Here is a 24,130-nt window from a genome sequence, read left to right on the forward strand (position 1 = left end):
ACTGTATGTGAATAGTGAGATGAAAGCTTGAGAACTGGAGAGCTAGAATGCACAAAATCGCACGTACTTAGGTCCAAGGGGTCGATGCCCCTTTTATAGCTGGGATGGTGTGGGTCTTGCTAAATGCTCCAGGGATCTTCGGGCTGAGCCATAGGGGTCCGTTTCGCTTTGGGAGGCAAAAATTTCACTAATTGATAAGAATTACTATTTCCCTCCGATTCGGACGGGATGAAATTAAAGCCTATGGTAACGCGGTGTGATCCCGAAAGGTTTGGAGACAATTGGCGAGCTTTTAGAGGTCCGCTATGTGTCACTTCGGCAGGCATGGTCACCCCAAGATACCCGGGCTTCGGCTATCCGAGGTGATCACGATGTTCGAGGTGACTGAGGATGCTGAGCTGACTTGCCAAGGTGGCTGAGGATGTTAACTCATGCGTCCAATCACCAGATTGCATCCACGTGTCCACTGCTTACGAGGTCAAGCCAAATTACCCCTCATCATTTATATTTATAAAATTTATTAATTATAATATATAATTATGTAGTATCCATATATATATTCATATAAAACTTATATGAAACTTATATCTTAATCATCAAAGATAGATTAAATCCACATCTAATTCGATTTTGTAAACAAATCGAATTTTCAACTTTGTCAAGAGTCCCATTCAAGCTGAATTTCTAGTTCTCTATGATGGGTTAAAACGGTGCTTTGAGAAATGGAATTTCTGAGTGGAGATTGAAAGTGAAAATAAAGTATTAGTGGAGATCATGATGGGCAAGGTTGATCCGCCTTGGTCCACTATATACATTTATAATTTGAGGAAAATTAAATTTATAATCTCCAACGTCCAAGTTAAATTTATCCATTCCCTTAGGAATGGTAAAAGATGTGCAGATTAACCTAGGGATTCCTCATTTCCCCGGGGATCCGCCCCAATTGGGCTGGGGATGGGAACCATTTTCTCCACGCGAGGATGGGGTGGGGACAGGGAGAGCACTCTCTGCCCAATGGGATCCCAATTAATATATGTATATATGTATATATATTTATATATGTATATATTTATATATGTGTTTATATATTAATATTTTTAAAAATAATATGATTAAATATGCTTGAATCTTTTCAAATATGATTGAAAATTTTAATTATTTTTTTAAATAAAATAAAAAATAAAAATAAAATAATTGATATTATAAAAAATCACAGAGAGTGAAGATCCCCACAGGGATGGAATTGAAATCCCCGTAGGGACAGGGATGGAGATAACCTAGTCCCCGTTAATGCAATCGGGGATGGGGATTTTCGCGGAGATGGGAATGGAGAGAGGCTCCCCATCCCTGCTCCGCCCCGCCCCGTTTCCATTCCTAGATTAACCTCGTCTATTGATGAAAGCAGATTTGGTATATTTAAAGTCGCTTCCCGGCTTCCTTCTGGTATTGTTTTCAATGTTATTAATAATGGAGTAAATTTTGAAGTTAAAAAAAAAAAAATCTCATGACCATTGTAACATCCCTCAATAATTGAATTCAAATTCAATGTTACTAACGTGCTTCAAACACAACTTTTCCTAATTCTACAACTTCTACCTCTAATCCCACATTTTCCATAGATGAAAAAACAATTAATTATAAACTACTAAAAAAGAGAACAACAGACAAGTTTCAATAACCAGCTAGGTGGATAGTTCCAACAATAACAAACATCATCAAAAAGACTTCTTACTAATGGAATAGGGAATAAACTGAGACAGGGCCTAAGCCCACCAGTCCACCACCACGTACAATCCAAGCTTGTCTTCTTAAAACTATTGTTTCTGGCTTCATTCTTTTCCTTTCTCCAGTCTTGGTTTAAGAAAGGATGGCTTGGTCTTCTGTTCTAAAGGAATTACTTCTTCTTGGGAATATCATGCTTAGCTTCATATTACCATCTAGCACAACGGCTGTTAGATTTACAAATGAAACAGATCGACTGGCTTTGCTGGAATTCAAGGAGAGGATCGCTGAAGACCCACTCGGAGCTCTGAGTTCATGGAACTATTCAACCCACTTCTGTCAATGGAGAGGAATTACCTGTAGCCGACGGCATCAGAGGGTCATAGCCTTGAATTTAGAGTCGCAGAGCTTGGCCGGGATTGTTTCCCCTCACATCGGAAACCTCAGCTTCCTTAGGATTATCACCCTCCAGAACAATAGCTTCCATGGGAAAATTCCACCGGAGATCGGTCGTTTGTTCCACCTGCGAAGTCTCACACTCAGCAACAACTCCTTTGAGGGTGAGATTACAACCAACCTGACTTACTGTAAAAGCCTCAGGCTCCTCAATTTGGTCGACAATAAGCTTGTTGGTAAAATCCCAAACGAACTCAGCACTCTATCAATGCTTTTGGGACTAGGCCTTTCTTCTAACAATCTTACAGGAAACATCCCACCCTCTCTAGGGAACCTTTCGTCTTTAGCAGAAATTTCTATAGGTTATAACAATTTGGAGGGAAGCATCCCTGACGATCTTGGACGAATCACGGGCTTAGAATTTATTGTAGTTTCTAGTAATAACCTTGTAGGTACAATTCCTCCTAGCCTCTACAATCTATCCAACATTTCTACATTTTCAGTCTATGATAATCGATTACATGGAGAAATTCCTGGAGATATAGGCCTCATTCTTGCTAATCTCCAATGGTTATCTGTTGGAAATAACTTGTTTACAGGAACCATTCCAGTCTCACTAACCAATGCTTCGAGACTTGAGTATATAGACTTTAGTAGTAATGAATTCACAGGACCAGTCCCAGACAATCTAGGAATGTTGCCAAATCTTTACAGAATCCAATTGAGTGAAAATAAGCTCGGAACAACAGATGGAAATGACATGAATTTCATATCTTCCTTAACAAACAGTACAAGATTAAAATTGATAGTCACAGATGTCAATCATCTTAGAGGTTCACTGCCCAACTCCATGGCTAATCTATCCACCCAGCTCACTACCCTGTATTTGGCAGATAATCTTATATATGGAAGCATCCCTTCAGGTATTGGAAACCTCTTCAATATGGAGGACTTGAACATGGAGTTCAATGATTTCACAGGCAAAATTCCAAAGGAAATTGGGAAGCTTCATAGGTTGCAGAGATTGTACTTGAATGATAATAGGATCTCAGGACAAATTCCATCTTCAATTGGTAATTTGACCCTGTTGAGCGTTCTCGAAATTAGAGACAACAGCTTAGATGGTCCCATTCCTCACACTCTTGGAAATTGTCAACAGTTGTCAAGCGTGGGCCTTTCTCATAACAACCTTAATGGCTCAATACCCAAAGAAATCCTCTATCTTTCCACCATTTCAGATTATCTCTACCTTAGTCACAATGCTTTGACTGGCCCTCTGCCATCAGAAGTAGGCAACTTGAAGAACCTTGTCAAGTTAGACATTTCTAAGAACAAATTATCAGGAAACATTCCTGACACGCTTGGGAATTGTTTGCTTTTAGAGAATCTTTACATTCAAGACAACCTCTTTGAAGGCATGATTCCACAGTCTCTGAGCTTAATGAGAGGTCTACAAGACTTGGATTTTTCGCATAATAAGTTGTCAGGAGAAATACCAGAATTCCTTGGAACACTTCCTTTCCTCACCTATTTGAACCTGTCATTCAATGAACTCCAAGGTGAAGTTCCAAAACATGGGATCTTCAGGAATGCAAGTGCGGTTTCAGTTGCTGGAAATCAGAAACTCTGTGGAGGTATAGCTGAATTAAGGCTACCCACATGCATCATCACAGCCTCCTCCAAGAGAAAGAGCCACTCTCTGCTTCTCAAAGTAATAACCCCAGTAGTTTTTATGGTACTTGTCTTAATTCTATTGTTATCTTTCATTTTTAGGCGTTATTTGAGAAGGCCTCGCAGAAATGAACAGTCTCCTGCACCACCATTTCCTCAGCATTTAACAGTTTCTTATGCAGAGCTCTTTAAAGCAACAAATGGTTTTTCTGAGGCCAATTTGATTGGTGTTGGAAGTTATGGCTCTGTATATAAGGGAATACTAGACGAAAATGATGAAACCTTGATTGCAGTGAAGGTTCTCAATCTTGATCAAAGAGGAGCTGGAAAGAGTTTCATCTCTGAATGTGAGGCCTTGAAAAATATTCGGCACCGGAACCTTGTCAAGATCTTAAGTACCTGTTCCAGTATTGACTTCCATGGTAATGAGTTCAAAGCTCTGATATTTGAGTTCATGCCTAATGGAAGTCTTGAGAAATGGTTGCATCCAGAAGCAGATGGGCAGCAAGTATTGAAAAAACTTAGCTTTATGGAGAGACTGAACATAGCCATTGATATAGCTTCTGCACTGGAATATCTACACCACCATTCCCATGCAACAATAGTTCATAGTGATCTCAAACCAGGCAATGTTCTGCTGGATGAAAAACTGACAGCCCATCTGAGTGATTTTGGACTAGCATATGTTCTTTCTGAGTTCTCTAGCAGTTCGGCATCAAATGGAACAAACTCTGTTGCAATGAAGGGATCTATTGGGTATATTGCTCCAGGTATATCACTATCCTCTCTTTTCCTACATTAATTTTTGTTTAGGTATTCAAATTGTCTACATTGAAAAGTCTCAAGTAGTCTAATTAATTAGCAAAACGCCTCTGTACTGACAAATACAAACTGATGAGAAGCTGGCAACACAGTTTTGTATTTAGACGATCAGTATTTACACGTGTAAAGGACAGCTGGCAAGTTTTCTATTGAGCCAACAATGGCTCCTGCTAATTAACATACATCCAGCATGATATGGAATCAAGGAAATCATGGCCTGGTTGGGCTGGGCATCTAGCTAGCCAGTATAAAAATTTTAATTTCTATCAAAATTAAAGAAAAATATATTTAACATTTTAATTTAATTTCATAAATCCTTTTGGACTCTGTTGACCCTCTCTAATCAGGGGTCTAAATTAGGTGGGTTGGCTTAGTTTAAGAGCCAACCCTCAGCTTGGACCCAAGCTGATGCCAACACCCAAATTTGTTAATCTAACCATATTTCTATTCTAGCCCCGTGTATTGCATACATTTACTTGATGGTATTGCTATAGCCCATTACCCAATGTTGATTAGTCCCAACAATCTTTTATAAGTGGCCACTCTCACACTCAAACTTGTATTCTCATGCTTTGATAGCCTAATGTTAATCCTTATTATTTAAATAGTTTAGTAAATCTTAAAAAGTAAAGTAGTAATAGAGATCAGATATAATGTCACCAAGTATATGTTTGGCATCGATGTTGCAGATACAACATCGTTTTCTTAGAAAACTGCTGCTGATGTGTGGGTTGGAAACACCGTTATCTGAGAAAACTTTGGTTTGGAAATGTTTCTGCTAGGTAGGATGTTTCCTGGACCAACAATAACTTTTTCTATTTGGTACCAATGCTGCAAGAAACGTTTTTAGCACTGGTACCCATTATCCAGTGCCACATCACTACCACCTTACATCCCTATTAGCAGTAATGAACTGCAACTCTAGGAAATGCCAAATTCGGTGTTGCTCCAAGCCATGCCTTCCCAATTTCCAAGGCGTGGCTTGGAGCACCGTTTTTCTACTCGATCCTAGGTGGTGCAAGAATCGAGGTCGCAGTCAAATAATCCTTGCCAACTCGGTGGAGCCGAGGTGGAATGATGAAGTCACGCAATGAGATCTGCAACCAAGAAAAAGTCAGAGGCCCGAGGAGTTATCCCCGGGTAGGTACTCCGATACTCAAGTCAGTAGAAGGTAGTGGGCGGTCGGGTCGAGCAGTTAGAGAATAGTGCTGGTCCGAGCAGTAGTAGATGTGTGGAATGAGAATTGGAACCTTTACCTTGAGAGGGAGGTACCTTTTTATAGCCAAAGATCTGTGTCCTGATCGGATGAGGCTTCCAGGGTTGTCAGGATGAGGTTAGCCACCGAGATCTTCGGGATAAGACCTAATCCCTAGCGGAGTTGTCCCTATCCTATCTCCTATCTTGGTCGTGCTTATCCGCATAATGTGGGATCGTTGTGGCCAGGAAGGTAGAGTGGGGCCGCAGAGGTGACGTGGTATTGATGTGGCCAAAGAGATTGGGCTGACGTGGCCGAGGAGATAGGGCAGCCACGTAGGCACCATGTGGCATCTGGAGCCAGCTCGACCATAACCCAAACACTACTCCCCCAATTCCAAAGTCGAGGAGTAAAGTGCTCGACCGATGTGTAGCGCGGAAGAGAGCTTTGGTCCTCGGCTGAGGAACTCAAAGTTAAAGTATGGTTGAGCTTCTTGGTCTGGCCCACGTGGAACTTGTTGTAATTCAGGATCCAAACACCACCATCTGATGCTTGTCTATGGCACGTTGCGTAAGGGCTCTTTGGTCTTCAGCTAAGGAACATGAAGTCGAAATTTGGGATCCGGACACCACTCCCCTAGTTCCAAAGTCGAAGAGAGAAGTGCTCGGCCGTGACGGGGCACGATCACTGGGGTCGAAGGACTCGGGTTGGGCTGGTTTTCCAAGCTGAACCAGTCAGGTCGGTGATCGTGTCGTCCCCAAAACGGGTTGTCAGGAGTGTCGCTTTGGTTCCCAAGGTTATGCGCATGCGAAGGGCAGAGGTGTCGATTGGGTTTCCTGGGCTTGTCAGAGCGGCGTTTGATCTCCGCTATCAATCTTACCTTGATCTAGACCATTTGGCGAGGAGTAGTCTGCGGTGCTCGGTGTTTGCTTCAGTTCTGTGGTCCTAGCTTCCAAGACTTAGGTAAGATGTCTTCCACATCCTCCCGCTCTTCTTCTTCCTCTTCTTCTGATTTTTCTTCTAGTTTTAGTGCCTCCCCTTATGAGTCCGAGCCGGGGTCTTTCACCAAGGCTACCATGTTCGATGTTCCTGAGGCTATGGAGGTAGATTTTGGGAGATTCGCCAAGGCTAAGGAGGCTGAGACTGGAATGTCGAGCATAGAGGTGGAGCTCCCTACATGGGCTGGCCGTCGATTTTGACCACCCCTTGCTATTTGACTCCCGGGGATATTGCTCGGTTCCGAGCTTTGTACTACATCTCCGAGGAGTACGAGCTAAGGTGTCCGCAGGCTGGTGAGAGGCCCACAGATGCTCAGTCAAGCGAGCTCTGTGTGTACGAGAAGAGTCCGGAGGCCAGGTTGAGGTTCCCTTTGCAAGAGGGAGTAGACGGTGTGTTCGAGTGGTATCAAGTGCTGTCGATACAGCTGATGCCGAACTATTTTAGGTTTCTGATCAGTCTTATATCATATTGTTGTGTTCATGATCTTGAGCTTACCCTGGGGATGGTGAGCTATTTCCTTCAACTGAAGCACCACCAGCAGGGCTACTACTATTTTTCGGCTAGGTCGCGCATCAAGGTACTGGTCAGGGCCCCATCCTCAGTGAAGCATTGGAAGGAGGGATTCTTATTTGTGCGCTATCCTAGGGGCTCACCCCTTCCAACCGTGCTCCAAGAGTCGGGGACTAAGGTGCCATAGCCCAAGTGGCACCGGCTTATCGAGGAGAGGGCAGCCGTAAGTGTGATTGAAGAGATCAACGTAGTGCCTTACATGTCCTTCTCGGTGTTGATCCATGCCTGGCTAATGAACGGGGATGCCGGTCTGTTTCATCTCCTCAATTTACTTGTTGATCTTCTTTTCCGAGCTTGCAACTTGTCCTGACTACGTGCTTTACTTTGGTGTAGGTGTTGAGATGGCGAATAAGGAAGAAGTTCTATGCAGGGTGATTGTTGGGCGTGAGAGGCACAATCAAGGTGCTCAAAGGGCGTAGACCCAAATTGGGTGGTGCCGCTGAGGTTTACCGAGAGGGTTCCTCGGCAGAACTAGAAACTCAAGTAGTGGTCTGAGGAAGATGTTGTGGTGATCGACCTGAAGGAGAGTACCCGAACTATTCCCCCTTCCCCGCGGGTGAACGCTTCGGAGGGTAGCATCCCTCCTTTACATATGCCGCAGTGAACTGTTCATGTGGAGGATGGTCTTGAGACGGAGGGCGTGCACGAATAGCTCCTCCGCGGTATCTTGACCCCGGTCATGAAGCGGGAGGCCACGGAGTCTAGGAGTGGTGCCCTGGAGAGCTCTCTCATCCACCATGTTGTGTCGGTAAGTTCGTGTCTGCCCTTGGTCTCCTCGTTCAATTTGAAGTTGGTTGTGTTGACAACCCCACTCTTTTTTTTTCAAAATGGTTGTTCAACGATTGCGGTGGTTGACCGTCTTCGGTCACTTCGGCATGCCTATGAGGCAAGCCATGCTGAGGTCTCACAACTGAGCTAGAGGCAGCAAGTGAACGGATGGTTGCACTAGAGGTTGAGGTGGCCAATTTGAGACGTGGTATTGAGGAGCGGATAGATACCAACCACAATCTGAAGAAGCGTATCACCGAGTTAAAGGCCGAGCAGGAGCAGCTAAAGAAGGAGGCTGTTGACAGGGAGGCTCAAGTGTACCATCATGAAATAGATGACTTCACCATGAGCTCCTTCGAAATGGGGTTCAACCACTTCTGGAGGAGGGTGTTGCACCATTACCCCAATATTGCTGAGGTTACGTAGACTTGGGGCCCTTATGACACTGCTACTCTTCCGGCCGAGGATGATGTTGCCGTAGATGTGCCCGAAGAAAATGTAGGAGTTGAGGAGAACAAGGAGGTCACAGACCCCCCTACCAAGGATTGAACTGTTTGCCTGCTGTCTACTTAGGTTTTTGTTCTACTTGTAGTTGTCTATTTTTCTCTTTTTTTTGTTAATGTGAACATTGTATGCCGAGCTTAAAACATTGTACAAACTTTAAATTGGTGGAAGTAGATGCTTTTGGTTCCGAAGTTGTGTACTTGTGCCGCTCACTTTCACCTTTTTTTTTTTGCAAAGTTGTAGGCCTCGATCCTATCATGACCAAGGTTTAGGCCTCGGTCTTATCATGACCAAGGTTGGTTGTGGCCAAGAACTTGGTTTCCAGCTTTTGTGGCCTCGATCTTATGTTGACAGAGGTCTTTGCTCCTTATTGACCGAGTTCTTTGTTGGTCGAGGTCTCTACCTTCGTGGCCTTGATTTCTGTTGACTGGGGTCTTTCGTAGCCAAGATCTTGGGTCTCCAGTTTTTGACCGAAGTGTTATTCGAGCTCTCATCTCTTAAGGATGCTTAGTTGTTGGTATCGAGAGCTTTTGGCTCTTCGTAGGCTAGTCGTTCCTCAACTAGCTCTGATGTTATGCTTTGTTAGTGGTACGGAGTTCGATGACCGCCCTTTGGCCTTTAAAAGGCGGGAGAGATCTTCTCCGTTTTAGGCTCTGGATGTTAGTCAGCCGAGTCAATTGGTTGGCTATGTGCTACCGGGCTAGCTGATAGCTATGCGTTATGGGCTTGGGCCATTATAGATCAGTCGAGTCAGTGCGCAATATGCTGTGTAGTGTGTGTGGAATGTGCTCGATAGTGTTTGTGGTGTATGCCGTGCAGTGTGTGCGGTGTGTGTCGTGCAATGTGTGCGGTGTGTCGTGCATTAGACAATCCACTTTGTAGGGTAAACAACATCTTTATTAAGGTAGAACTACTGATAGTACATTCGTAGGTTGCTGATATTCCAACTCCTCTATATAGGCTTGCCGTTGAGGTCTTCTAGTCTATAGGTGTCAGGTCTAATTACTCTGGTGACTTAGTAGGGTCCTTCCTAGTTTGGTCTGAACTTCCCTTCTCCTGGTGTGGGCACTATGACCTTCCAAAGAACGAGATTGCCAGTCTTAAACTCTCTTCTTCGGACTTTGGAGTCATAATACTTTGCCATTCTTTGTTGCTACTCGGCCATCCTGAGATGTGCCCGATCAAGTGCTTCTTCTACAAAGTCGAGCTCTGTGTGGAGGACTTCATAGTTTTGATCTTCGTTGTAGAGTTCGGCCTAGAGAGTTGGTGAGCCTATTTCTACGGGGATCATGGCTTTGGCCCCGTAGGTTAGGCTGAAGGGTGTCTCTCCGATGGCTGTCTGCGGCATGGTCTTGTATGGCCAGAGAATAATCGACAACTCCTCGACCCACCTCCCCTTGGTTTGGTCAAGTCTAGTTTTTAGGTCGTGCAGTAGGTTTCAGTTAGTCACTTCGGTTTACCCATTGCTTTGAGTTCGGTCTATGGCCGTAGCCCGATGGTCGATCTTTAGGTCGGTGCAGAGCACTTTGAAGTTCCGATAAGCGAACTGTGTGCCGTTGTCGGTGATGAGAACCCGTGCAATGCCGAAGCGGCAAACAACACTTTGCTAGAAGAAGTGTCGAGCATTGTGTGCAGTGATGCATGCCAAATCTTCTACCTTCACCCACTTGGTGAAATAATCCACAACAACTAAGAGAAACTTCTTTTGCACAACCGCAGTAGGGAAGGGTCCAAGGATGTCCATTCCCCATTGGTGATCAGCTTCAGAGGGACTACTGGCTGGTGATGGAAATTTGAATGTCTTTGGCATTGGTTGCATCTCCTGATGATCTAGGTTGCATCCTGCTTCATGGTCAGCCAGTAATAACCTTGCTGGAGTGTCTTGTGAGTCAGGGTCTAGGCATCGGGGTGATCCCCGCAGATTCCTTTGTGTATCTTCCTAAGGACATAGTCGGCCTCAGAAGGGGGGAGACACTTCAGGTAGGGGAGAGTGTGAGACCGGTAGTAGAGTTTTCCCTGGATGAGGCAATATTGGGTCGATCTGTGTGCAAACTTCATAGCTTCTATGCGGTCTTCGGGAAATTTTCCATCCTGTAGGTACTGTACTATCTGATCCATCCAAGATGAGCCTTGCTGAACTAGAAGAATAAGGAGCGCCATAGGAGCGATGCTGGGTTGAGCCATGACGTCAACCCGAACTGTTGTGTTGAGGTCGGTGCACGGTGAACTAGCCAGCTTTGAGAGTGCATCAGCTTGGACGTTCTCAGCTCAAGGGATCTATTAAATAGTGAAATGATCGAGCCGTTGAATGAGCTCTTGCACCTTTTTCAGGTAGCTTTCCATAGTCAGGGTCTGCGTCTCAAACGAGCTATGGAACTGGTTGACAACCAACTGGAAGTTGCTAAAGGATTCGACGTGCCGAGCACTGAGGTCTAGGGCAAGTTGGAGTCTGGTAATTGAAGCCTCGTATTTGGCTTCATTGTTGGATGCCTTGATCTCAAACCATAGGGCATGCTCGAGCACCATGTCTTTTGGTTTGAAGAGGATGAGGCTAGCCCCATTGCCTTGCTTGTTGGATGAACCGTCCACATGGAGAGTCCATACCTACGGCGCTGGGGCCGGGTCTTGAACTGTAAATGTACACTCCGCCAAAAAGTCAGCCAAGGCTTGAGCCTTGATGGCGGGCTGAGGAATGTATTCTATGTCGAACCCACTCTGTTCCACACTCCACTTGATCAAGCAGCTAGATGCTTTCAGCCTCTGTAACACTTGCCAGAGAGGTTGGTCGGTAAGCACGCAGATGTTGTGGGCTTGGAAGTATGCCTGAGTTTCCATGCCGCGTTAATTAGGGCCAGAGCTACCTTTTCTAGGTTTGAATACCGAGTCTCCGCACCGTTGAGAACTTTTCTAGAGCAGTAGATTAGCCTTTGTATTCGGTCTTCTTCTTTGACTAGGACCGAGTTGACCACCTCATCTCCGGCCAAGAGGTAGAGAAGCAGCTCGTCCCTAGGGCTCAGTTTGGTGAGGAGAGGTGGCGAGCTTAGGTACCTCTACAGTTCATAAAAGGATTACTCACATTCTTCGGTCCACTGGAAGTCCTTAACCTTTTTCAGGACCTTGAAGAAGAGCAAGCACTGGTCTGTAGATTTAGACATGAACCTACTAAGGGCAGCTACTCATCTGGTGAGACGCTGCACTTCTTTATGGGTCCAGAGCGACTACATATCGAGGATGGCTTGGATTTTTTCTGGATTGGCCTCAATTCTCCGTTGAGTGACAATGAACCCTAGAAATTTGTCGGAACTGACCCCAAAAGCACACTTGGTCAGACTCAACTTCATCAGGTACTTCCTAAGAGTGCTGAAGACTTCCTTGAGATCAGCTAGGTGGTGCTCGACCTTCTTGCTTTTCATGAGCATGTCGTCAACATATGCTTTAACATTGTAGCTGACCTGGTCCTTGAATACCTTGTTCACCAGCCACTGGTAAGTAGTTCCGGCATTCTTGAGGCCAAAGGGCATTACTTTGTAGCAATACAATCCGCGGTTAGTGATGAAGGCAGTCTTCTTTTGATCGTCGGGATGCATCTGGATCTGATTGAAGCCTAAGAATGCATCCATGAAGCTTAGGAGTTTGTGCCTTGTTGTTGCATCGACGAGATGGTATATCTTTAGTAGGGGAAGTTGTCTTTGGGATAGGCTTTGTTTAGGTCGGTGAAGTCGATGCAAATTCTCCACTTCCCGTTCACCTTCTTCACCATCACTACGTTGGTCAGCTAGTCCGGGTACTTCCTCGATAAAGCAAGCGTCGAGCAGCTTCTAGACCTCCTCATTAATAATCTACCACTGTTCTGCGGTGAAGCTCCTCTTCTTCTACCCGATTGGTCGGTAGAGCGGGTCAGCATTGAGGTGGTGGGTAATAACCTCGGGGCCGATCTCCAGCATATCCGCCGCCATCCATGCAAATATATCGACATGGTCCTCGCCTAGACGGTCGTGTTGGAGAGATCCGACCTAGACCGTCTTCTTGAGGTCTTCCTCGGAGAGTGGCACCTGGATGAGGTCTTTGATAGGGTGGTCACGCTATGTTTTCAGCTCGTCATGCAAATCTCTACTTTTAGTTGTAAGGGTCTCCGCGGGTTACTGCTTTCCTCGGCAAGACGTCAAGTAACACTGTCGTGCCACCCTCTAGTCTCCTCAGGCCACTCCCACTCCATATGGGGTCAAGAACTTCATGGCCAGGTGGAAGGTAGACACAAAGGCTCGCAAAGCAATTAGGGTCGGCCAGCCGAGGATAGCGTTGTAGGAAGAGAGGCATCAGACGACGGTGAAATCCACCATGGTTGTAGAAGTGATCTCGTCATCTCCAATCAGTAGGGTGTTAGCACCTAATTTTTGCTCGGTACCTTCACCCTACCTCTTTGTACCCTCCTCTTATACCCCAAACACTCAAAAACACAACCATATCAACTTAAGACTCGCCAAAACCCGAAATGCCCTCCTTTGACACAATCCATAGGACAAATAATAACCTTGAGATCAACATCAATGTATGACCAGACACCACCTCCAAACATGAAAAACTATAAAGCTACACATCAGTTTTCATGACTAAACTGCAAAGATCCACCGTTCATCATACTGCCCCCCTTTTTAATGGTCCTAATCCATGCCATATTCAAACTCAAACTCTCCAAAATCAAATCCAACACACCCATCACTTCCAAATCACTAAGGAGCAATCAACTAGTGAATCCCACCACAAATATACAATGACCCTGAACGATTGCCAAGATCAACCATATCTTTCTTGTATCAGAACCATCACTTCACCCCTCACCCTAATCCATGCATACTTACCAAATTGTAGCTCAAAATTCCCTCATTTGACCAATCAGACCTTACCATTGTATTCAGAGACCCAAAAAATCCCAGCACATCAAATTTCACGACCAAACATCTCTGTTTGACCATTGAAAAAGTAAGATTCCATTTTAGGCCATCTCATTGATTGGAAAACCATAAGCTAAGACCATGATCTGAACTAAATCAATCAATCTACACTTCCACTGGATTCAAGACGTTTAAAAGTGCCAACCCACCAAATTTCATCCCAAAATTCTTTCATTTGACCCTTCATCAAACAAAGATGCTATTTTAGAAAATCTTATTAACCCAAACTTGTCAGCCATAGATCTCAATGATCCTGACCCTTTTTGTCCGATCAGACCTCATCTGTCCCAACCATAAGCCTCAAAAGGGTGATGGCTGATGTCAGACCCATTCTTGACTCATCAGAACACTTGAACCAATGAAATAACACTTAATAGGCTTAGAAAACTCAAAATACCAAATATACCCCTACTTAAAGCTAAGAAAAGGAAAAACTACATTTAAAAGTTCATCAAATTTATGTTTTTTGCCACTGTCAGCCCCAAATACGGGGCTGCAACATCTGGCACGCCCCAAGCTCCAATTGGATGTACAAAACCCATGAAAACCACCCCCAAATCGAAGAAAATGTTTTACCAAATAGGAAAGCTTGACTGAACGCCTATTTCTTTGAAGAATCTTTACCTATTTTGTGAAAAACCTCTATTGAATCCTAGGCACAGTAGCTAGGCGAATTTCAGAGCCATCTCCCTCTATTTCCTCTATAAATAAAGGCCCAGCTCGAGCTTGAAAGGGGGACTAAAGGGAGGAAACCTGAGAGAGGTCCCTAGAGAAAGAAAGAAAGAGAAGGAAGGGAGAGTTTTCCAACTTTTGTTGTATACCTATTCTACCTGTAATCTCGAAAGCCCTGAAGCCAAGCTTAAGCTTCATCCCCTGTCGTTTAAACATAACACCAGAATCGTTCAGCCTAACTCCCACCTTGCTTAAGTTTTGTTTGAAGTCCTTTTAGCTACTGAAAAACTCCCGTCAAGGTACATACAAAAGGTAAGTTCTTTTTAGTTTTTTTTGGGTTGCTTGAGGTTTTGAAATGTTGGAGAACCATCATTTTCAATTTCTTCTTGACTGAAAATGGAGGCAGAGAGGCGAGGGCCTTAGGGAAATCAGTACCTAAGACCCGATAACATTACCTCAAAATCGGTCTTAGGAGAAGTTGAAAGCATGTTCCTCCAGATTTAAGAAATTCCTACAACCATTTCTGTTTTTCTCTAAAAGAAACTGAGCCTAAACAACTCCCGTATTGGGCTACTACAACACCTTGGAGAGAGGGGTACCTAATACCTTCCCTCTCCCAATCCTTGGGACCTGAAATCTCTCGGTTGTGTGCCTTTTCCATGCAAGACGAAGTCACTATCGAAGAGTTAAATCAAGATTTTTAAACCTAAAAATGAGGGCCCATTTCCTCTAAAAAATGGGGGGCGACTCCAACCCTTCGAGCCTATCATGAGCTTCCTAGAGCTCACACAGGGGCATAGTGAACCTTCCTTTTGATATAAGTTTCTCCCCAGAGAAGCCCATCAGGGGAGAGTTGACCGGTGTGAAATGACCTCTACCGATGTCGAGCTGATCATAGGCATCTTCGAACAAGATATCGGTTGAGCTTCCAATGTCTATTAGGATGCGCCGAACTTCATAGTTCACAATCTCTCCCCTCCGAAAGCCATTCCTCCCGAGATCACTGCTATGACTCCGACTAGGGAGCTCGACCTGGGGGCCTAGGCACGACTACACCTTAGGGGGGTTTTCCTTTTTTATGTTGATGAAGCCCACCAAGTAGTCGCACGCCTGATTAGGTCTTCAAGGTGGTGCTTGAGATCGAGACCGTTGTCGGTCTCATAGCCGTGATCCCGATGGAAATCACAATATTTGTCACGATTTCTCTTATTGGCTTGGGTTTTCATCTTTTTGAGCCACCAGACATACTCGTTGTCTCGAATCTGCATCAAGATTTCAGACCGCAGAGTGGTCAACGGTGTGAATTTCCTGAAGGTTTGAGGCGGTGTGTGTGGCTTCCTCTCTGGTCAGCGGTCCTATCGTTTGCTTTCTCAGTCCACCCTCTCTGTCTTTCGCTCTTCGGTATCCCTCCTCTTCCTGTCAGGCCATTCCTCTTTATCTCTTAATTATGCCTAAGATTCCTTCACATTGATGTATTTTTGGGTGTGGTTCATTAGCACAGCTAATGTATAAGGAGGATTCTTGGATATGGAGAAGTTGAACGGAGAAGGGCAGAGTCCGTGCTATATGGTTGTGATAGCTACCAATTGGTTCGGGTTTGAGACCTGTAGTGCTTCACTGTTGAACCTCGCTAGCTAGTCTCTAAGAGATTCTCCCTTCCTCTGTTGCACCTACATGAGGCTGGCCAAAGTCTTCCAGTGCTTTTGCCTTGCTATAAATTGTGCTAAAAACTGGCTCTCTAGCTGCTCCCATGATGCTATAGAGTGTGGGGAAGGGACGAGTACCACATCAAGGCTAGGCCTTTGAGGGTGGCTACAAGAGCTTTGCACATCAAGCCTTTAGATGAACCGTGTAGCATCATCTGGGCTTTGAATGCCTCAATGTGGTCTTCGGGATCAGCATTCTCATCGTAGTTGTCGAACTGTGGTGCTTGCCACCCCGCAGGGGGAGGCTCATCCACAATCTCTTGGATGAAGGGTAGCTCCTTGACGGGCTGGCCTGTGGGTGGTCTTGTGCTCCTTTGGGCTTGACTGCACTCCAACTTGATCAAGAAATGTCGGAGTTCTTGGATCTCTTCATCCCTGTCGTTTGGAGCTGCGATGGGTGTGACTCTTTCCTTCTTGGGTCACGCTGGGTGGTCCTTGACTGAACTGGATTCGGCAATGGAGACCACTTGGGGCGATGTCCGTTTTCCGAGTCTTTCCTTGGCTGAGATCCGAGCAGTCTGGTGAGTTCTTCTCTGGTTGTCGTGCTATCGGGACCGGGCAGTTAAGTTCGATTTCCTTGAAGCATCTTGTCCATCTTGCTTGGTCCACGCCCTATCTCTGTCTGATTGACGCGTTTCGGGGTCCTCATGGGGAGGATCAGCCTTCATATGCATCGGAACCAGGGGGACGGTTCAAGTGGGCAGCGATGCAACAAATCCCAAAGACTGCATCATCGCCAAGATTTTTTCGACCTTTTCTTGCATTGCTTGAAATTGGGCACGGTTGATAGTTGCTTGCTGATGGGGTTGCTGGGTTTCATGGCACGGAGGGCTGCGATGAGAACGGGATCCCTGAGATGGAGGTCGGCTTGTTGATCTTTCAGAGTTGCTTCTTGATATCTTGGTCGAATCTCGATTGCACTGTAAGAGAGATTTAAGGAAGGCTTTTTGTGCATTTCCCGTAGACGGCACCAATTTGATGCTGCTCTGTTCTAGGTGGTGCAAGAACTGAGGTCATAGTTAGATAATCCTTCCCAACTAGATGGAGCCGAGGTGGAAGGACGAAGCCACACAATGAGATCTATAACCAAGAAAAAGTTAGAGGCCAAGGAGTTATTCCCAGGTAGGTACTCCGACCCTCAAGTCAGCAGAAGGTAGTGGGTGGTCGGGCCAAGCAGTTAGAGAACGTGCTGGTTCGAGCAATAGTTGTTGTATGGAAGTTAAGAATTGGATCCTCTACTTTGAGTGGGAGGTACCCTTTTATAGCCGAAGATTCGTGTCTTGGTCGGATGAGGCTTCTGAGGTTGTCAGGATGAGGTTAGCCTTCGAAGTCGTTGGGATAAGACCTAATCCCTAGCGGAGTTGCCCCCATCCTATCTTCTGTCTTAGTCGTGCTTATCCGCATGATATGGGATCATCGTGGCCAGGAAGGTAGAGTGGGGCCGCGGAGGTGACACAGTGCTGACTTGGCCAAGGAGATAGGGCGACCACGTAGGCATCACGTGGCATCCGGTGCTAGCTCAACCATAACCCGAACACACCAAATTTGGCGTTACTCCAAACCATGCTTTCCCGATTTTCAAGGCGTGTCTTGGAGCATCGTTTTGTATGGAAAAATAGTTCCAAACAAACACTTATTTCTTGGAGCAAATAAACCTTCCCCACGTATAGGATCCTTCAAGAAGCGGTGACGATGGCTAGAATGGATTAGAACTCAAGGCCTATATTTTAGGTCTTAGGTGTAGGCCTACTTCAACCAAAATAGTCACCCCCAATGTGTGGTGATTACATCAAATTCTAGCAAGTTAATAGAAGCGATTAAGCGCTTCTTAATGGAAGTGGTATTAAGGCTGCATTTCGCATTAATTCTTTATTTTAAGGTGTAGGTACGTAGTGCTCACTCAAACCCTCAGAGAACATCAAACATCAAGATTAGCACCACAAAGTTGCATAAGAATGACCCACAATTAATCCCCATGCTACAATAAACCCGCAACACACTATCAACCCTGCGATGAACCTGCAACACACCATCAACCTTGTGATGAACTCACAATGTATATCGCAGAAAACCGCGATAAACCCGGTCCACTGGGCCTACTTGATACCTGAACCAAGGAAAACCTCGATCGAGCCCGTCCAAGGACCTCAAGCTTACTCGAGCGTGCAATGAACCCACGTCCGCCAAGGTTTACGAGAAATTGACGATATAAACCCACTCGTGAACTAGACTGATAGAAACCTGCATCGAGCCCGTGGCGAGGCACACATGGAACAATAGCCACATGGAATGCATATCATCAAAAGACACAACGAACCATCACGTGGAGCCAGCTAAGCGTTGCTCGTCAAATGGTGACGTCATCGATGCCACGCAAGATTAGTTGCAATGCGCGAAAAAGGGAGTAGCACACATGGGCAATGAGAGATCTTGAGGATAAGGAAAGTCAATCCTCGAGAAAATTCTCATGAGACGTGTGGCAAAACCCTAGTAGTGTAACCAATAATTGACAGTAAATCAAATATTCGTTTTTCCGATACATTACAAATGCCTTTATCTCCTACCTTTTAGGATCTCGAGATCTCCTTCATAAATAGAGATCCTCCTCGTACTGAAATTTATCCGATCCTAAGTACTTGTCACCCAATACACCTGAGTACACCCCGGCTCTCCTATCCTCGCATCTTTAGAGACTCTCCATTTTTCCTTGCTCATGAGACATTTCTCTATCTTTCAAAGAGACCGCTCCCCAACCAAGCCTTACCCTGCCTACATAAAGATTTATCTCTTTTTTTTTTCCTTATTTTGCCATCCATTCATAGGGGCGTTTTTACTGCAAAAAAGAGATGAGTCCTTAAAACAAGTAATACAAAATGCAGCCTAAATAATTAAATATTATATTATAAAATCCATCTCCATTTTCATTCCTTGCATGCTATACTCTTCACTGCAATTAATTCATACCCAAATGGACGTGCAGAATATGCTATAGGTGGCAAAGTGTCTACACATGGAGACATTTACAGTTACGGAATACTACTGCTGGAGATGTTTACAGGGAAGAGACCAACTGATGAAATGTTCAAGGATGGCCTAAACCTTCATTGTTTTGCTAAGAAAATGGCTTGCCCAGAGAGAGTGATGGAGATCATGGATCCACACCTGCAGATGAAAGAAGATACAAGAGGTAGAACACTAGAATGGTTGGTCTCAGTTGTGAAAATTGGGGTTGCTTGTTCGATGGACTCACCAAGGGATCGATTGGAGATCAGAGATGTTGTCACCAAATTACACTCTATCAGGAAAGTTTACGAAGGGGTGGGTACTCATGAAGATATAACTATCCTAGCTCCACGCTAGGATAGTTACTTCTTACCTTGGCAACTACAATGGGCATTCAAGTCAGTTCGTGCCTATATTCTGCCGAATCAAATCTGTTTGTCTTAGTGATTAGAATTTTTGTGAAAGAACTATTATATATGGATACGTACCCAAATAATCTTCACATGTCGTTAGTTCGTTACAGATAATATGCCTGTTGATAATGTCTAGTAGTGAACTGGATTCGTCCAATAAACCAATTTGATGTGTGGTAGTATTAATTGTTTAGTTTCAAAGATAATGGTGTAACACCCCCTTAATTTAGTTCACTTTTGGTGAAGAAATGATGAATTACAAATACAAACTTATCTTAAAATTCCGAAAAGAACAACGAAAAGAGAAAATCATTACAACAAACAGAAAAAATTCATTCCTTGATGTTGAAACCTAGCTTCAGAAGAGATAAATGAAGAACAAATAAATAACACAGGATATAAATAAACATGATTTTATGCAATAAGGAGGGCAACAATGTCTGCATTGCCACTAGGGGTGGCAACTTTTCAACCCAACCCGCCCATTAATTGATGGGTTGGGTTCTATCCATTTAATTCTGGGTCATTACGGGTTGGGTAACCCAATAAAAGGTGACTTAATGGTTTGGGTGGATTGGGTCATGGGTACCCAACGGATAACCATTACCTTTGATGATATTTTGATTCTCTTCTCACACTCTATCTCTCTCTCTCTTTCTCTCTCCAATTTTATCAGTGGATCCCTCGCATTTTCCCAACTAGCATATCAACCATCATGCCATTGGAATCTTCTCCATTGCCCATTTTCAGGTCCTGATCGGTGACTTTGAGCCAATCCACACGAAGAACAGATGAATTTTATCATATCTTGCATGAGAGAAAGAGCCAATGGCAATGGGTGCACCGCCACCATTGATCAAGAATTCAGCTACAGTACCTCTGTTTTCAACCGGGAATTGGAGTAATAGGATCAATCAACTTGGGTAATTTCGACATTTGCATAACAATACAACAAAACAAGAGGAATTATTCCCAACTCTTAAATTTGGAAACAAGCTAGAGGGATTTGGACATTGAAGTGGAGGTGAAATTTCCTCTTCATTTTCTGGACTTTGTTTTGTAATTTATGTTATTTTTTTTGTTTTTTTTGTAATTTATGTTATTTTTCATGTATTTATTTGTTTTTTATAATTTATGTTATTTTTCTTCAATTTCTGGATTTTTCATAATTTATGTTACTTTTCTGTGTATTTCTTTGTTTTTTTTTGTAATTTATGTTATTTTTCTTCATTTTATGGGTTATTTTTGTGTAATTTTTATTATTTTATCTGAATGGATTGGGTTGGGTTCAGGTGGGTTTGGGTTGAACCTAACCCGCCCAATTGCCACATGCAATGCAGCACATTTACTAGTGGGAGTACATACAAAATAACACAAAATGCAAGGTTTTGCACTCTATATATTTATATTTTTACTCCTTCCAAATTGAACCTAAGTCTTTATTTACCAACAGAATAAAAGCAAAAATCATCAGTACAATTGTAAATATGTTTTCTTCATAAAAATGGGAGTTGGTTTAGTATTGTAATAATAATATTGTGCTCTTACCAAATGATTTTTAGTTGTGATATGTACAAATATGAATCCCAATATATACTACATTTCTCTTCTTTTACGTTGACCATGATTGGGCACAAAAGTTTGCATCTTCAAATACAAACGTGTCTTGGAATTCGGTTCAGTTCCAATCCAAGTTGGAACCTGGAACCTACCTTATAGGGATCAGTTCTAAGTTTTTGGAAACCTAACTTAGGTTATTTGGCTGTGACAGTCCCAAGGTCTACATGCCGAACTTTTTAATGGAACATGTTGATTTTCACTAATAACAATATATAGTTCAAAACTTATCTTTATAATTTATATTTTGAAAATATTACCCTTTGGGTTATTTATTATATATGTTAAAATATTAAATTGAAAATAAATGATCAAATAAATTAAGTGACTCAGTGGTCAAGCGAGACCATGGTGTTTGTAACCATGAGTGCTTTGGTTCAAATCTTTACATTGTCAAAGTATTTTGGGGTTTATCTTAAGGCCAGCTTGTCTCCAAGGCCAATTCTCATGGTTAGTTTGGGTAGGGTAAATCTCTAGGCCTTGTCTAAGTGAAATTTGAGTCCAAGAATTTAGAACCAAACCCTACCAATAACAAATTGGTCAGGATCAATTCAAGACCGATTCCAAATAAATTCCTACTAAAATCTACCATTTGCTCACCCTTAGTCAACAGTCCTTTAGCCATACAACATCCCTCCACTGGGTTTAAAATAATTCACGAAAAGATAACTTCTTCATGTAATAAATGCTAATGAGCTCTAGTTCTACCACTAATCCCACTAACCCCGCTAAGGCTGAAATTGGATCACACAAAACATCAAAACATGACTAACGCAAATATTGGATGCCTATAGAGGTTGATTTATATTTGATGCATAGAAACATTTTTTGAACCAAATAAATATAGTAAAACTGGCTACTAGTAGTGAACATTTCAGTGCTCAATACCATGGGATTCACATTAATAGATCCCAATTTAGTGCTGCAAATGGTGAAATTGAATCAGATTTGGATTGCAAAATCTGGTATAGACTATGATAAGTATATAAATATAGACTTTATTAATTATAAGCTTTATATAATTATATAGACTATGATAAGGAGAGGACTAGTATTTTGTTTTTATCATTGGGTTGCAATGGTTGGGTTTTAATCTTAAATCCCATGACCATTCTAACATCCCTCAATTGAGTTCAAATTGATCAATGTTACTAATGAACCCCAAATGCATCTTTTCTAACTCTACAACTTCTACCACTAATCCCACTTTTATTATGGATGAAACATCAATTTTACAAACTACTAAGAAAGAAAACAAAGATAAGGTTCCAGCCTGATCGATGGAGACTCCCACCGATAACAAACATCATCAAAAAGCCTTACCTTTCTGTTGACCAAAAGAAAAGGCCGACTTTGCATTCTGGGTACACCCACTTATGGGCTCGGTGGAAAGTATCATAAACCCCATAAAGACTTGACTTCTGCAACTATTGGGATAGGGTTGTAGGGAGTAGACTGAGATAGGGCCTAAGACCAAGTCAAAATTGTGCTAAATAGATCTATATTCATACGCAATCACATCAGCGTTGATGCACCACCCCATTAGAAGTTCAAAGTTAAACATATTTGGACAAGAGTAGGACTAGGATGGGTGATCACTACTGTACTGCACTGCAACTTTTTCTCTTGTAAATACAAATTTTATGCCGATCCATTGTGATAGGGTGTTCTTAATGGTAATTTAGGATTCTTTGGTTTTTGTATTTTGTCTAATAATAAGCTAGACTTTTATTGTAGCTGCAGGAGAGGGAGGCTAGATAGTATTATATACAGATCCTTTAGGCTGTGTTTGGTAGAAGTGCAATTTTATTTGCACTAGTACAAATGCATGAAAGTGCAAATGAAAAAATTGCAAATTTTTGTTTAATTTTGTTTTGGGTTTTATTTTATTCTGTTTCATGTCATAATTTGTTTCATTTGTACTGCAACCAAACAAAATAAATTAAATTTTGAAACAAAAATAAGTCAGAATTTATGCCCAAATCATTTGGACTATCATAATTTTGATTCAGTAAAAATGTATTTGCATTGCAACCAAACATGACCTTAAAAGAGGAGCTGCAGGCAATTTTAAGATCATTGATTTTTTCTACAGAACAAGATAGGGAGTATATTATTATTATTATTATTATTATTATTATTATTATTATTATTATTATTATTATTATTATTATTATTATTATTATTATTATTATAATTTCTTTTCAATGCCATAACCCCCCAACCCAGGTGGGACTCAATTCCAAGTCTCCGCTACGAACAGCCGAGACCATACCGATCAGCTGGTTGGCACAATGGCACCTAGGGATGATATTATTTTGAACTTATCTAAATCATTCTCTTTGGATGTGTTTGTCTATAAAAACAGAACAGCTAGGCTTACAACCCATACCTTAGCGCAAAGTACAAAATCTTTTGTCAGTGATAGAATTTGGTGCATGGTTTCACCACTGATCTGGGTTGAACATTTGATATAGGACTGTAAATTGATCAGATTCGGATTAATGGATGTAGCTAAATCAGCATTTTCATATAGTATGTATATGAAAATATATATATATATAGTATGTATATATATATATATAGTATGTATATATATATACATACTACCAGGGGCCCGTGCGCTGCACGGGATGGGGCACCCCTGCTTGTCCCTCTCCCCGGCCCATAAGTCAATACACTCTACTTCATCCATGCCTCAACCCCATTGGCAAGGTGGGTTAAGGGCAAGACATCCATTCTCATCGAGGATGGGGAATCCCCAAATTTCCCCCACCCTGAGGCAACCACCTAAAAAAATCTAATTTATGGGTATTTTACAAATAGGATTATGAAAATTTGTGAGTATTTTAGGAATTGGATTATAACAATTTGGGCATAAAAATCAATATTAAATCTATGGATATTTTACTAATTTACCATCGGGTGCAGGGAATTATATGCAAACCCCATATCTAATTTGGAGCAAAAATATTTTCCCTGTCCCAACACCATCTCTACCCCATTCCCCATTTAAGAACTGAGAAAACTTGCCCCGTTCAGGGTAGCGTAGGGTAGAGCCCCAGTTTTACAAGAAAAATTGTTATCCCTACAATCCTAATATTTTTTATAACTAATTAA

At 42.8% G+C, this 24,130-nt stretch overlaps 1 protein-coding gene across 1 annotated transcript; it reads left to right on the forward strand.

Moving 5' to 3' along the window:
* The first annotated feature begins 1,786 nt into the window (after positions 1 to 1,786).
* LOC104606262 (LRR receptor-like serine/threonine-protein kinase EFR) lies at positions 1,787 to 19,574 on the forward strand. The gene is made up of 2 exons (XM_010271365.3): positions 1,787 to 4,559; positions 18,958 to 19,574. Exons 1-2 carry the CDS (start codon positions 1,868 to 1,870, stop codon positions 19,335 to 19,337), a joined length of 3,072 nt encoding a protein of 1,023 aa, XP_010269667.2. The 5' UTR covers positions 1,787 to 1,867; the 3' UTR covers positions 19,338 to 19,574.
* Positions 19,575 to 24,130: the final 4,556 nt, after the last annotated feature.

The sequence above is a fragment of the Nelumbo nucifera genome, chromosome 2 (genome assembly GCF_055504915.1).
Source record: "Nelumbo nucifera cultivar China Antique chromosome 2, China Antique-T2T, whole genome shotgun sequence".
Taxonomy (NCBI): domain Eukaryota; kingdom Viridiplantae; phylum Streptophyta; class Magnoliopsida; order Proteales; family Nelumbonaceae; genus Nelumbo; species Nelumbo nucifera.

Bases quoted from the DNA above. Each gene is read 5' to 3' on its own strand.
- LOC104606262 (XM_010271365.3), top strand. From the start codon at position 1,868: ATGGCTTGGTCTTCTGTTCTAAAGGAATTACTTCTTCTTGGGAATATC. The intron at 4,560-18,957 runs GTATATCACTAT...ATGGACGTGCAG, and splicing joins TATTGGGTATATTGCTCCAG to AATATGCTATAGGTGGCAAA.